This window comes from Pan paniscus, chromosome 7, assembly GCF_029289425.2.
Source record: "Pan paniscus chromosome 7, NHGRI_mPanPan1-v2.0_pri, whole genome shotgun sequence".
In the NCBI taxonomy this organism is placed as follows: Eukaryota; Metazoa; Chordata; class Mammalia; order Primates; family Hominidae; genus Pan; species Pan paniscus.
In genome coordinates, this window is record NC_073256.2 from 111,714,799 (window position 1) to 111,730,941 (window position 16,143).

The window sequence follows — 16,143 nt, forward strand, 5'->3', positions numbered from 1 at the left end:
GTGTCTCCACCCAAATCTCATCTCGAATTACAATCTCCAGAATCCCCATTTGTTCAGGGAGGGACCAGGTGGGAGGTGACTAAATCATGGGGGCGGTTTCCTGCATGCTGTTCTCATGATAGGGAGTGAGTTCTCACGAGATCTGCTGGTTTTATAAGGCAGTTTTCCCTGCTCTTGCTAGCTCTCTCTTTCCTGCTACTCTGTGAAGAAGGTCTTTGTTTCCCCTTTGCCTTCTGCCATGATTATAAGTTTCCTGAGGCCTTCCCAGCCATGTGGAACTGTGAGTCAATTAAACCTCTTTCCTTTATAAATTACCCAGTCTCAGGTATTTCTTTATAGCAGTGTGAAAACGGAATTATGCATAGGTGATGGCTTTTTAAAAGTCCCAGGATGCCGAGCACTGTGGCTCACGCCTGTAATCCCAGCACTTCGGGAGGCCAAGGGGGTTGGGTCACGTGAGGTCAGGAGTTTGAGACCAACCTGGGCAACATGGTGAAACTCCATCTCTACTAAAAATAAAAAAATTAGCATCCGCCTGTAATCTCAGCTACTCGGGAGGCCAAAGCACGAGAATCGCTTGAACTCAGGAAGCAGAGGTTGGAGTGAGCTGAGATCACGCCACTGCACTCCAGCTTGGGCAACAGAGCGAGACTCCATCTCAAAAAAAAAAAAAAAAAAAGCCCCAGGATGACAGCTATGTAGCAAGATTAGAGATCAGTTCAAATTGTAGCAGGAAGACAGAGGACTCACAGAGGAAAGACAAAGAAAATACAGAGGCACCTAGAGACCACAGTGGTACCCCATTATCTGCAGATCTGCTTTCCACTGTTTCAGTTACCTGCGGTCAACCTCGGTTCAAAAATATTACACACAGTAAGGTATTTTGAGAAAGAAAGAGAGAATGCACATTCACATAACTTTCGCTACAGTATACTGTTATGATTGTTCTATTATTAGTTATTGTTGTTAATCTCTTACTGTGCCTAATTTGTAACTTTATCACTGGTATGAATATACATGAAAAAAAAATCCATATAGGGCTTGGTAGTATCTGTGGTTTCAGGCATCCATTCCTGGTCTTGGAATGTATTCCCGAGGATAAGATGGGGATTCCCAAGGATAAGATAGCCAAAAAGCACATTAAAAGGTGCTCGATATCACTAATCATTAGAGAAATGCAAATCAAAACTACAATGATATCCCACCTCCCACCCACTAGGATGACTATTATCAAAAAAATAGAAAGTAACAAAGTTGGTAAGGAGATAGAGCAATTTGAACCCTGTGCACTGTTGGTGGAAATGAAAATGGTGCAGTCCTCTATGAAAAACAGTATGGCAGTACTTCAAAATATTAAAAATGAATTACCATATGACCCAACAATTCCACTTCTGGATTTATATCCAAAAGAATTTAATGGGTGCAGCACACCACCATGGCACATGTATACATATGTAACAAACCTGCACATTGTGCACATGTACCCTAGAACTTAGAATATAATAAAAATATATCTATAAATTAAAAAAAAAGAATTCAAAGCAGGGTTTTGAAAAGTTATTTGCACACCCATGTTCACAGCAACATTATTCACAAGAGCCAAAAAGTAGAGACAACCCAAGTGTTCATCAATAGATGAATGGATAAACAAAATGTGGTATATACATACAATGGAATATTGTTTAGCCTTAAAAAGGAAGGAAATTCTGACACATGCTACAACATGGATAAACCTGGAGGACATTATGTTAAGTGACATTGGTCAGTAACATAAAGAAAAAAAAACTATATGATTCCATTTATATGAGGTATCTGGAATAGTCAGAGTCAGAGAGTAGAAGGGTAGTCCAGGTGTTAAGGGAGGGGAAAATAAGGAGTTGGTGTTTAATAGATATAGTATTTCAGTTTCGTTTGCAAGATGCAAAGAGTTCTGAACATTGGTTGCACCAGGATGTGAATGTACTTAACACTACAGAATTATACATAAAAAAATGGTTAAAATGGTAACTCTATGTTATGTCTATATTACCACAATTTTTTTTAAAGAAAAGGCGATCTCTTCAGATAATGTGAAGCAACAGAACAAAGACCCAGCCTGTGCCACTTATGAAAGTGTAGCTTCTCCTTCAATGCAACATGGCAGGGTTTAGGTTTCTTAAGGACCCACAAGGAGTCAAAATGACCATCACACCTATAATCCCAACACTTTGGGAGGCTGAGGTACGCAGATTGCTTGAACTCAGGAGTTAAGAGACCAGCCTGGGCAACATGGTGAAACACCGTCTCTACAAAAATACAAAAATTAGCAGGGCTTGATAGCACATTCCTGTAATCCCAGCTACATGGGAAGCTGAAGTGGGAAGATCACTTGGGCCTGGGAGGTCAAGGCTGCAGTGGGCTGAGGTCACACCACTGCACTCCGGCCTGTGCCCCAGAGTGAGACCCTATCTCAAGATAAAGAGAAAAGACCACCCCAACTTCAATCCCCAAATATTATTTTTATTTTTCTTAATCATTATATTTCTCTTCATTCCTTTCTTCCTTCTTGCCACAAGAGGGAAACTTTCCCCTATGACATCTTCAAAGATAAATTCTCACATCTATATTCAAATTGTATCTCTTCTCATTTCTTCCAAAACTCTTTTCACTCATTATCCTTTGTCCAATAACAGCCACCTATCCCGCCCACCCTTCAGAGAAAAAAAAAAGTCCAGTTAAAAAAAAAAAAGATAATAAGATATAAATAGAAGCTAAAGTGAAAGTTTGCACTCTTAAACTGGGTCACAATCTGCATATATACATCTCACATGCCCTTTTGCACATATCAAATATTATCTAATAAAACATGTGAGAAGAGCTCCATTAGAGGTAGGTACAGGATGCTATGGAGTACAGAGGAGGGGAGTCTAACTCAATCTGAGATAGGAGAAAGCATGAGAGCTGAGTCTTGTTGTTGTTGTTGTTGTTGTTATTTTGTAGAAAAGGGGTCTCACTCTATCACCTAGGCTGGCCTCCAATGCCTGGCCTCAAGCAATCCTCCCACCTTGGTCTCCCAGAGTGCTGGGATTATAGGTATAAACAATTGCACTTGGTCTGTTGAGCTGAGGCTTAACAAAGAGAAAAAGTTGGCCAGAAGAATGAGAAGCAGAGGTAAGCCAGGCACAGAAACCTGCAACATGTAAGAGCAGAGCAGAAGTGGGGCAAATTACAGGCTCTGCAGGTGGTTTGGTATGACTGAACCACATGGTATGTGTGAAGGAGTGATGAGAGATGAGGCTGGAAAAGGAGGCATTAACCAAGTCATGAAGAGTCCTGCCTAATGTGCTAAAGAATTTAGAAATTTCTGGAAGACAAGTGGGAGTCTTCAAATGATTTTTTAAGAAAAGGAGTGACAAGTTCATATTTATATTTTAGAAATATAATTCAGGGCAATGTTGAGTATATCAGGGGGCTGAAAGTAAGAGGGAAGTAGCTTATAAGAGACCATCATAACCCAAATCAGTAATTTTAAGAATCAAAACAAAAATCTTGGTACCAGAAAAATGAGGATGGATGCTTGAAATTAAAAAATAAAATCAATAGAATTTAGTGACTGACACTGTGGGATAAATAAAGAAGAAAAGTGAGTCTATAATAATTTCCAGGGTTTTTGCTTGCATTACGGTACCAAGGAATAATGGGACAAGATGAGGCTTACAATAACAAAATGATGGTTTTGTCACATGGTTTTGGACCTGGGAAGTTTGAAGTACTATAGGACATCAAGATAGATTTAGATGTCCATTCAACACTTAAAAATAAAGATGTAGAAATTAGAAGAGAGGACTGAACTAGAGATATAAATTTGTTTCAATATTATATGTGTTTGGTATCCAAGAAGATATAAAATATATATAGTCATCACACACACACACTGGACCACATGGTATGGTTGTGTGTGTGTGTGTGTGCATTTGTGTGTGCAATAGTTGAAAGTACAGGGAGTATAGCACTCAGGAAGTGTGTTAAGAGTGAGAAAGTTAAAGAGAAAATCCTAAGGTGTATCAGTATTTAAGAAACAGTAAAAGAAGAAAGGATTCTGAAGAAAATTGAGAAACAAGCATTATATATCAGAAAATATCACTAGGTTTTTAAAAGTATACATATGTTTAGTTTTTCTTAAAACTTACAGATACATTGTTAATTACAAGTTTATGAAATACTAGAAGCTAACCGTATTCCCAAAGAAGAAAACAACTTATTTTTAATGTTTTCTTATTTTAAAAGGGAAGTAGGAAGTAAAGAAATAGTGCAAACTAAAACTATGAGCACTTATAAGTTTGTTAAATCGATCTTACTTTTCAGTAGGTCGAAGTTCGTGGATAACCGCTAAGAGCTTGGACAACACCTGTAGTTTTCCTGACTCCTTTTCAGTAAACAGGAGAGGGTTGTAGTCAGCAGGAAACACGCTTAGCAAGCCTTTGTACAGACTCTTTTCTTCATTTTTATCACAAGTTGAGCTACATTCCTTTTCCTATTCAAAATGATGATTGTTAATGCTGGCTCATGTTTGTTTTTTTAGTTAGGAGGGGAAAATGCTAAAATTATGGCAGGAAAAAGGTGAAGATTAACAGCTATCTGAAAAGTCCAAGAAACTGTTAGGTAAATCTTTATAGGTCATGATTTGATCATTTTTTAAAAAAGTAACATGCATTCTACTGAGTTAGTTACAGAGCAGTTCTAACGCAGTCTCATGATGCCTGCTACCTTCACCCTGCAAGTGTAGTATTAATATTTCCCACATGTAACTACAGGAAGTAGGAGTAGACAAAGAAAGGAGAGGGAAATAAAGGGCAAATGGTGATACAAAATCCATCCTCTCCAAAACCCTAACATTTTGCATCTTTGATACATCTTTTTCTCTTTTCCTCTCTCCTTCCCTCCCTATTAGTATTCTCTACTGAATTGTGGGCTTCATACAACACCTTTACATCCAAAAACAAGCACTATCGTTTACTTAATCTTACCAGTTTCTTCTGTAAGAAGGAAGAATTTCACCAATAAATTAACAGAGAAATTTATTCTTACTTAACAACAATACTTTTTATTTCACCAATAGTTGTAGAATAAATTTATTCCAAGGTGATTATCAGCACCTCTGAAATTCCCCCTCCAAAACTGCCTAGCTGATATGTGAACATATAACTAGAGATCAGAGGTATTCATGACATCACTTTTTTGGTTAAATTCCTAGGATTGGCAGGTCTCTTAACTCTCTCCCATATTTACCAGATTTATCACTGTTTTTGAAACTTTGTTCAACCTAAACCCCTTGTCTGGGATACTTTTTTATTCTGCTGCTCAATTATCCCAATCCTATAAATACTTGAGGACCCAGTGCATTATGCCTGATTATTCATAGCGTTTGTTTGCACTGAGTTTTAACCTTTATGGTTACACAGTACATTTCAGCTTTGACTTTATCTAATTGAGCAGTTAATGATATGCAGTTGACCCTTGAACACATGGGTTTGAATTACTTATATGCAGATTTTCTCCCATCTCTGCCACCACCCCTGATACAGCAAGGCCAACCCCTCCTCTGCCTCCTCTCCTCTTAGCCTACTCAATGTGAAGAGCTTTGTGAGGATCTACTTCCACTTACTGAATAATAAATATATTTTCTCTTCTTCATTCTTTTCTTAATAACATTTTCTTTTTATAGCATACTTTAGTGTAAAAATACAGTATATAATATACAAAATATGTGTGAACTGACTTAATGCTACTGGTAAGGCTTCTGGTCAACAGTAGGCTATTCGTAGTTCAGTTTTGGGGGAGTCAAAAGTCATACAAGTTATAAAGGGATTTTCAACAGCACACACAGGGGTCAGCCCCCCTAACCCCAGGATTGTTTAAGATCAAATGACTTTTTTTTATACTTCACAAATGTTTTCCTGTGTGTTGCACCCCCTCTTTAGTAATACTAGAAACACTTTAAGGGCAGTGAATCCTATGTGAAATGTATAAAAATGCTGGGCACAGAGTACTAATTTTAATTTGGCTTACTGTCAAAATACAGCAATATTTAGGTGTAGTCATTTGATTAAAAATACTAGGAACTCTAAAATATTTCTATCACTGGGACGTGAGGAGAAAGAAGTAGCTGCTGGCTGCTTTAGGTTAGCTCTGCCTACAACTTGGAAAGATCATCAAAGGACCACAGGCCCAGGGTCTAGTATACAGTTTTTCATCTTCAGAAACTTGAATATGCTTAAGCTCTAGGGAAATTATTCATATTAACCAAATTAAGAGACTGAATAAGTCAGAATGAAAATGTATTGACCTATGAGACCTGCCTATTTAGACCAATCAGTCTATGCACGTGCATTCTGTCCTATGAAAGAACGTCCCCAGGGAAAGTCAAACCACTAACAGAAGGTGTCTGGTGAATATTAAATCAGAGTACAGGGAGATGGGTGATCTTTTCTTTTTTTAAAGAGACAGGGCCTCATTATGTTGCCCAGACTGGTCTCGAACTCTTGGCCTCAAGCAATTCTCCCGCCTCAGCCTCTCAAAGTGCTGGGATTATAGGCGTGAGCCACCGCCCTGGCCAAGATGGGCAATCTTAATGCACAAGTTCTTAACCAAGAACATGTATTAGAATCACTTGAGAAGGCTTTTTTAAAAATGCGCATGCCTGGGTCCTACTCTCAAACAAACTCTGAATTAATCCATATGTGTTGAGGCCTGGACTAATGTAATTTTAAGAGCTTCCCAGGATATTATAATATGTACCACTAATTAATAATTGACCAATAGATAATATCTTTATACTGTGACAGCCTGATGCAGCATCTCCATCATAAGAGATTTACCAGTTTGACTTCCCATCTCAAGCTAATCGCGACACTATCTCTTCTGACTCCATGTACACTTCAATTATGAGTTATGATATTGTTACTGGTTACGTTCCACTCACATTTCCTAAAGAAAGACCTAACATCTTAATTGAACTTGGGAAACAATTTAGTTTCAATAGAAACATAGTTACAAGCCATTGCTTAAAGGTTATTTATACATGTAGAAGGCTCATTTCTGCCCTTTTATATCAATCCTTATTTGCTATGAAGTTAGAGAAAAGGCTTTTCTGAATAAATGTCAGACTATAAATTATGTACCCTATTTGAAGTATCCTATGCCTATTATTAGTGACTGCATGGCAACAATGGAGAAACACTCAGAGCCCCCTGCTGCTTTCTTCAAGAATGTACAAACATATTCTAAATTAACTGGTATACTCTGGGCCATCATAAGGTCTTCCTTTTAATGAAGAAATTTTTGGCTATTTTTACCGTGCTTCATGCCCAAAGGGTTTGATTTTTATCACTGTATATAGAATCAGTTTTTTTTAAGTTGCGGCTGGGCGCAGTGGCTCACACCTGTAATCTCAGCACTTTGGGAGACTGAGGTGGGAGGATCACTTGAGCTCAGGAGTTCGAGACCAGCCTGGGCAATAGAGTGAGACCCCATCTCTATTTTTTAAAAAATAAATATTTTTTAAAAAAATAAATAAAAAGGGCCAGGTGCGGTGGCTCAAGCCTGTAATCCCAGCACTTTGGGAGGTCGAAGCAGGCAGATCACCTGAGGTCAGGAGTTCGAGACCAGCCTGGCCAACATGGTAAAACCCCGTCTCTACTAAAAATACAAAAATTAGCTGGGTGTGGTGGCAGGCGCCTGTAATCCCAGCTACTCAGGAGGCTGAGGCAGGAGAATCGCTTGAACGTGGGAGGTGGAGGTTGCAGTGAGCCAAGATCATGCCATTACACTCCAGCCTGGGGGACAAGAACAAGACTTCATCTCAAAAAATAAATAAATAAACAAATAAATAAACAGCATTATTAAGTTTCTCTAGAATAAGATTATATATATATAGATTATATATATAGATTTTATATATAATATATATACATATATACATATATATCTGAGCCCCTATTTCCTCACCAAAAAAATGGGGAAATAATAGTACTTATTCCATAGAGTTTTGTAAATAATAAATAAAATAACACTAATAAAGCACTTAGTGATTGGTACAGGTTGACCATCCTTTATCCAAAATACTTGGGAACAGAAGTGGTTCAGATTTCAGATTTTTTCAGATTTTGGAATATTTGCATCTTGGGCATGGGCTGCAAGTCTAAACATGAAATTCATTTATATTTCATATATACCTTATACACATAGCCTAAAGGTAATTTTATACAGTATTTTTAATAACTTTGTGCATGAAACAAAGTCTGTGCGCACTTAACATCAGAAAGCAAAGATGTCAGGTATGGAATTTCCCACCTGTGATGTCATGTTGGCACTCAAAAAGTTTTGAATTTTGGAGCATTTTGAATTTCTAATTTCCAGATTAGGAATGTTCAACCTGTATATAATTAGTGCTTAATAACTGTTAGCTAATATTATTAATACCAAAATGTGATTTTCCATGGGTTGAGCTTAAGATGATTTTTATTTTCTTTGTGATTTTCTGAATTTTCTAAATTTTATGCACAATCATGTATCACTTTCAAAATGAGAAAAAAATAAATTATTTTTAATGGCACATTTTGTATTTGTCAGCACCAAACAAACAAAACTGACAGACTATATTAACATAAAATAGGAAGGGAGACGATCGCCAAGTATTAGATAAGGTGCCAAAGGGGATTGGACACAAACTATAGAAGGCAGTACCTCAAACTCATCTCTTCCCTACTTCAGCTCTAGGAGTGTGGACATGCTTTGAAAACCCACAAATGCAACCTCAGAAATTAGCCCTGTCTGCCCTCTTAGATTCATATACTATAGAACCCTCATATCCCTGACACAGTTTCAGATACTATGCACTTACCTTTATAGAGTTGAACAAAAGGCAGGGGTGATTGCACAGTTTTTTAAGAGCTCCTATACATATTAGATGGGGACTATTTTCCAACAACCCTTGAAGGCAGAACCTGACAACCTGAGAATTTAACAGCTTTCGATAAAGCTCAATCTGTAGTGCTCCTGGTCGGCAAAAGACAACATTCTCTATTTTAGGTGGGAGATATTTATTTATAATTTCTTGGGTTCTTCTAAGGATAAAGAGTCCAGTGAGGCAAGTAAGTTCAGCTGCTCTTCTTTCTCCTAACTCCTTTTCTTCCTATGGAAAAATAGCAGACTTAAATGAAAGTGTTATAGACAAAAATACACTTAAAATGAACATTAAAGATTTCATAATGATAAACCATTTACTCATTGCTTCCCAACAAATTTTAAAAGAAGAAATAAAATATGAGTATAGGGACAGAAAAACCAACCATAATCTATTTATATGTTTAGCATAACCATTTAATTAAGTGAAGTCACAGTCTCCTAAATAACAAAATAATGATATATCCTATAATTGGTAGAATCTTAGAGTCAATGAAATATAGTCTGTATACAACACGTAGACCATAATTTAACCATTGTCCTACCTTTAAAAATGTTTGTTTCCCATTTGTGTTTCCTTTAGTTTGCTTCTTTGTTTGTTGTTGTTGTTTTTGAGACGGAGTCCTGCTCTATCACCCAGGCTGGAGTGCAGTGGCACGATCTCGGCTCACTGCAACCTCCACCTCCCAGGTTCAAGGGAACCTCCTGCCTCAGCCTCCTGAGTAGCTGGGATTACAGGCACACACCACTACATCTGGCTAATTTTTATATTTTTAGTAAAGACGGGGTTTCACCATGTTGGCCAGGCTGATCTTAAACTCCTGACATCAAGTGATCCACCTGCCTCAGCCTCCCAAAGTGCTGGGATTACAGGCATGAGCCACTGTGCCCAGCCAGTTTCTAATTTTTTACCCTTACAGCTAAGTTTTTATTTCGTTTTATTTTTTTGAAACAGAGTCTCACTCTGTCGCCCAGGGCTGGAGTGCAGTGATGTGATCTCAGCTCACTACAACCTCCACCTCCCAGGCTCAAGCAATCCTCCCACCTCAGCCTCCCAAGTAGCTGGTACCACAGGTACATGCCACCACACCTGGCTGATTTTTTTTTTTTTTTTTTTTTTTTTTTGGTAGACATAAGGTCACCCTATACCTTACAGCTAAGTTTTTAGTTTTTTAGTTTTGTTTTTTTTTTTTGAGATGGAGTTTCACTCTGTCACCAGGCTAAAGTGCAGTGGCATGATCTCAGCTCACTGCAACCTCTGCCTCCCGGGTTCAAGTGATTCTCCTGAGTAGGTGGGACTACAGGCATGTGCCACCATGCCCAGCTAATTTTTGTATTTTTAGTAGAGACGGGGTTTCACCATGTTGGCCAGGATGGTCTCGATCTCTTGACCTAGTGATCCACCCGCCTCAGCCTCCCAAAGTGCTGGGATTACAGGAATGAGCCACCACACCCAGCCAGCTAAGTTTTTAAATAAATGTACTATTTTTTTAATAATAAATTCATAAAAGGAGTATTGCCAGGCCACAAGATATACACAATTTTAATGCTTTTGATATACATTGCCAAACTTTCCCCAAGTTGTGCCAATGTACATTCCAACCAACAATTTACATTCCAAATAGGAGACTCTTGTCTACACTTGCTACTACTAGCAAATCCAAGTTGGGGAGGTGGTATACACCTGCAGTCCCAGCTACTCGGGAGGCTGAGGCAAAAGGATACTCCAGGAGTTCAAGGCCAGACTGGGCAACGCAGAGTGACACCATCTCTAAATAAACAAACACACACCAATAGAAAAGTACAAAAGTCACTTTGGTTATTTTGTTCTACTTTTTTCAAAACTAGTAAAGATGAACATTTTTATATGTTTATTGTCATAATTCTTTGTGAAGTTCCTATTCATGAATTTTAGACAAGTGATGTCATATTCTAAAATAAGGAATGCAAGAAACGAAGGATTGTGGAGAAAAATAAAGAGTTCACACTATTGATTTTTCTAAATCAAAATAATACGAAGTTATGGATGATTTCCTCAGACATATGGCTTTTTAAAAACCTATTTATTAGAGTAAATTATACCTCAGAAGCAGAAGGTTCTCTCGATAAAATGATGGGTTCTTCATATATTTTCCTATAAGATGACAAAGAGCCTAATATTCCTGGATTTACAAAATCAATTAATGCAAAAAATTCCTGCAGATCATTCTGAATTGGAGTACCTAAAGAGAGACAAAAATGAGGAAAAGGTCAAGTTTGTGTTTTACAATCACAATCTCAGGTTTATAGCAAAACCACAATGGAAGTTTGGAGAAATTTATTCCCTAAAAGGAATAAATACAAGCAAATTGCCTAAAACTAAGAAAGAGCAGTCAAAGCAAGTTAAAACATATTAATCACCACATAAACTTTTAACTCTGGTTTTAATTGCATACTAAGTTCTTACATAGTAGTATAGCATAGAGACTGAGTGCAGGCTCAGTGGAGTCTGACTGCTTAGGTTCAAATCCTACCTGCATCACTTACTCCCTTGAGTGACCCTGAGAAAGTTATTTACACCAGTTTATTTTCTGTAAAATGCAGATAATAACAGTCGTTCCTAGGGTTGTGAGGATCAAAGTAGTCAATCCATATAATATACTTTGAATGGTGCCTACAGCATAATAAATGTTCTATAACTTTAGTAACTTTACTGTTATTATAGCTGTGTGACTTTGGACAAACTGCTTAAGTCCTTTAAACTCAGGATTTTTGTTCATTTATAAACGTATGAAGATAATAAATTCCCAGAATAATTATAATGAAAAGTAGAGACAATGGATATGAAGTACCCAGCAAAATGCCTGACACTCAGTAGACACTCATTGAATGGCACCTATTATTACTACCTTTCAAAGTTATCAGATCAAATTAAGATCTTCACCATCCAAAGGGTTAATACAGACTGTAATGGATTCATATACCTTCTATATATTACATATAGTATGCAATAGCTTTTGGCTAATTTTCAAAGAAACATTAGCATGTTTCAATAATTATAATAGTGCCAAAAGAACATATAAATCAGCACAAACAATGTAATATCAGATGGCTTTCAAATAAGAGATTAGAAAATGCTGTCCAAAGATATAAATAATGTGAAAAGTAAATAAAAATGCATTTATTTCATTAAGATAGATGACATAACTTTTTTAATGTCAAGGAATTTAATAATCACCTCCCTAAAACTTAATGGGTCCTCCCCACCCCCAGGTTGGACCAGCAATTGCTAATTTTTTTAAATTTAACACATCTAGTCAGTTTTAAATTTTTAGACACATCATTGAAAGAGTTGGGAAAAATACATTTATGTTGGTATATATTCAGTTAAGCCTCTAAAAGAATATGCATGATGATGACAAAGATTGGGGAGTATAGGAAAGACGAGAAAGAACGGTAGAAGGATCACTGTGGTTGGCTTTCAGACATTCATCAAACCCCAAATGATTAAGTCAATCATAGTAATTCTGTCCCCTCCTTTGCAAATGACTGACATACACAAGGGTTCTTATCTCATACTGCGTTCACTGGAAGCAGAGCCTAAGACAGTGATTTGTTTGCACGTGATTTACAGAGGGAGAGCTCTCAGGAGAAAGGGAAAAATGGAATCAGAAAATGGTAGGGGAAGAAACTAAGCAAGAATGGCCTCAGCTACAATTTAGCTTGAGCTAAATTACAGGGAGCTCTAGAGCATAAACTGCACCATAACGTTGGTCCTGAAATCACTCTAAGGCAAGGGAGCTGCCATTTGCTGCTTACCCCTAAATCAGTCAGTCGTTGATTGCAAACTATAGAGGAGAATACAGCTCTCATTCAATCAAAGATAATTCTCCAGAAAAGGAAGGGGTTCTAAGTTGTTTAATCAATAGTACCAGCAGCTAAAGGATGGATACAACAGCCCAGAAAAGGAGAGCTAGAAAGGGCACCAAGAAGTTCCATCAGTAGCATGTGACTCATCCTGGCCAATGAGACATGAGAAGTCATCACAGAGGGGCTTTGAGGAAAGTCCCTCTTAAACACAGAGAAACAACAAGAGCCAGTCCTGTTCTCCTTTGGATATCATCACATCTAGCTGTGATGTCTGGAACTGCTGCAGTCACTTGCTACCAGCCTGAGGATGAAGCCAACACCAAATATGGCAGAGCAGAAGACATAACCAGAATCCTTGATGACATTGGGTTGTTGTAGCCTGGCCTACCTTTAGACTTCCAGTTATATGGGGGAATAAGCACATCTGATTCAGATCATCTGTTACCAGCATCTGAAATCATCCCAACTGATATACAAAGGGAAGAGGCAAGAGCAAAACTGGACAAAAGAAGAAAAGCAGAACACAAGAAGGGAATAGGAAAAAGGATTTAGGGCAGAAAAGAAGAAGGAAAAAGAGTAAGGAAGGGGGGAAAAAGATGAGAAGGGGAATATGGCTACAAGAGAGAACCAATAGTATAGTATAGCATCATTGTAAGAGTTTGTCACATTGCTTTCTAGTGGTAATTTAGACCCCCATTTGCTATTTCAGTGCTCTAATTCTAGACTAGGTAAAACCTGTAGAAGAAAAAAAGAAAAAACTAAAGATTTTCAAGTCAAGTTGGTGTACTTACTAAGACTATTTTCAAGAGTATGGGAAAGAAACTTCTGAGAAAATGAAAGGACTCTTTCTTTTCCCTACCTCCACCCTATCCCTACAAAAAAAAAGCTTTTTCTTTGTTTTTTGGTTTGTTTTTTTTTAAAAAGAAATAAATCTACCACCCAACCCAACACTGTCAATAACCTACACCTATATCCTCCTGTAACCTCCATAGAAAGCTCTGAGAGCTTTTTATACACATTTATATTTTTCCTTTTAATCCTATAAGCCCACTTCTAGGAATCTATACACAAAGAGTATATGCTTGCAGATATTCATCACATTATTTATAACAGTAAAGAATTAATCTCAGATTTATCTTTTCTATGATATAATGAAAGGGCATTGAAGATCTTATAATAATCATTCAGCTCTTAATTGTGGGCTGAACTGTATCTCCCTAAAATTCCTATGTTGAAGCTCTAACCCCCAATGTGACTGTTTTTGGAGATAGGAACTTTAAGAAGGCAGTTAAGGTTAAATGAGGTCCTAAGGATGGGGCCCTAATCCAATATGACTGGTATCCTTCTAAGAAGAGAGAGACATACTCCACGAATACATTTGCAGAGAGGATAGAGTACATGAGGACATAGGGAGAAGGCAGCTCTCTGCAAGCCAAGCAGGGAGATCTCAATAGAAACCAAACCTGCTGACATCTTGATCTTGGACTTCCAGTCTCGAGAACTGTGAGAAAATAAATGTCTGTTGTTTAGTCTGTGGTCTTTTGCTATGGCAGTGCTACAAGACTAATACCCCTCTATCAATCAAACTGAATCCTAACCATTTTCCAGTAAATATTAACTCCACAGCACTGGGCTAGATAATATGAGGAAACAAAATCAAAATTATTTTCATTTGATTCTTAGTTATTGAGCACCTATCATGTATATATCACTGTACATACTCCTATACAAACATGTACTTTCATAATAAGGAACAAATCATCTTGGGGTAAAACGTCCTGCCCATAAAAGCAAAGACTTCATTCAGGCAATTCTAAGAATACAGAAACCAACTATGAGTATTTCTAAATCAAAAAGGTTAGTTAGGGCTAGTTTTTACCTAAATTCATAGCTCAGGGGATAAGAGTGATAAGGACAGCAAAACAGAAACAAGCTAAGATTGACAAAGGATACAGAGGACAATACTAATGCCTCAAATGAAACAATGTCACTGGTTGCTATCAAGACATTCTTGTTGAATGAAATCCTAGATCAATTTTCTACTGCAGATTAAATTTAATTTGGAATGTTAGTTAAATTAGTATTTGCTTATCATTGAGAATATCAATAAAATTATATATTTTTGCTACAGAAAATTATGATTTTCAAGTGAGGAAGGGAACTACTTTTATTTCTTATCTTCAGTACTTTTCAGTATATTTTATTTCTCACTCTTCTTTTTTATTTCTTTTTCTCCTCCCTTCTAGTGCTAAACATTTTTACTTTATATCTGCAACTATTCTTTAAATAAGCAATACTGACCCCCATCTTAAGCAGTAAGAAGAAACAGTCTTTTTCTCTTCTAACTCAGTGTTACTAAATTCAGCTAACTCATTTTTTTTTTTCATTACTTTTCTGGCTCCAGTGATCTCAAGATCAAAGGCCAGTAAAGAAATCTGAACTGCAGCACTGGAAATCAAGTATAACGAATCCACTCAGCTTCTCAAACAGCCAAAGATATGAAAATCATTCAGAGTATGGTTCCCATTTCCCTGACTCATTTTTTCCTTTAAAAATGGCATTTTATAAATATTCAACACTAGTTTTCCTATTCTTTGGTTTCCACTTCACTATTATTGACAAACATTCATTGGGCAACCAGAAAATCTTGGGGGTATAACTATGAAATTTGACCCTAGTCCTTTTGTCTTTATCATCGTGATTAAATTCAAAAAATAAAAAGGTCATTTAGCATTTCCCAAAATCATTTTTTTAAAGTACAGATCATTTTAAAAATCGCTTTTGATAATGGTTAATACAATCCTCCTATACAAATTGGAAGTCAAATCATGAGGAATTTCTTAAAGGTGGATAGTCTTCCCCACCCCAACACAGTAAGAACAGAAGAGGAGGAGTTTTCTCCTCTCTGTTGTTCTGGGGCATATTTCCACCCTATCGGTATAGGAAGGAGGTACAAGTTTTTGGTCATACTCCTTCTCTCTCTTCATTTAACTTCAGAGAGCTGTGACATGCATAAACAACACATGAAGGAAAAAATGACGATGACACAGTAAGAATAATCATATCCTGACCATTCCTTCCAAAAGGGCTGAAGATGGTAGGGAAAATGAAGCCCCAAGTAGAAAATAGGGGAATTGTAAATATTAGTAATGAATACAATTCTCTTCTTCATTCTGCTGACACAACGGCGAAGTGGAAGGGCCATACAAGACCAAGATGAGATATGGGAGAAAAGCTACATTGAGCTACTTAGATCATACTCCAGTCTAGGCCTTAAATAAAAAGGTAGAAGAAGATTCTCGTATTTACCATCCATTCCACCTTTCCAGACAGTTGGGTCCAGAAGCTCTG

At 37.2% G+C, this 16,143-nt stretch overlaps 1 protein-coding gene across 1 annotated transcript in view; it reads right to left on the bottom strand.

Moving 5' to 3' along the window:
• Window positions 1-16,143, bottom strand: part of RAD54B (RAD54 homolog B) — a 102,882-nt gene that overhangs the window by 10,311 nt on the left and 76,428 nt on the right. The window contains exons 9-11 of the mRNA XM_003821102.6: window positions 11,026-11,165; window positions 8,882-9,172; window positions 4,338-4,513 (exon numbers count right to left, since the gene is read on the bottom strand). Of these exons, the coding sequence (XP_003821150.2) occupies window positions 4,338-4,513; window positions 8,882-9,172; window positions 11,026-11,165 (607 nt within the window). The remainder of the gene's footprint in view (window positions 1-4,337; window positions 4,514-8,881; window positions 9,173-11,025; window positions 11,166-16,143) is intronic.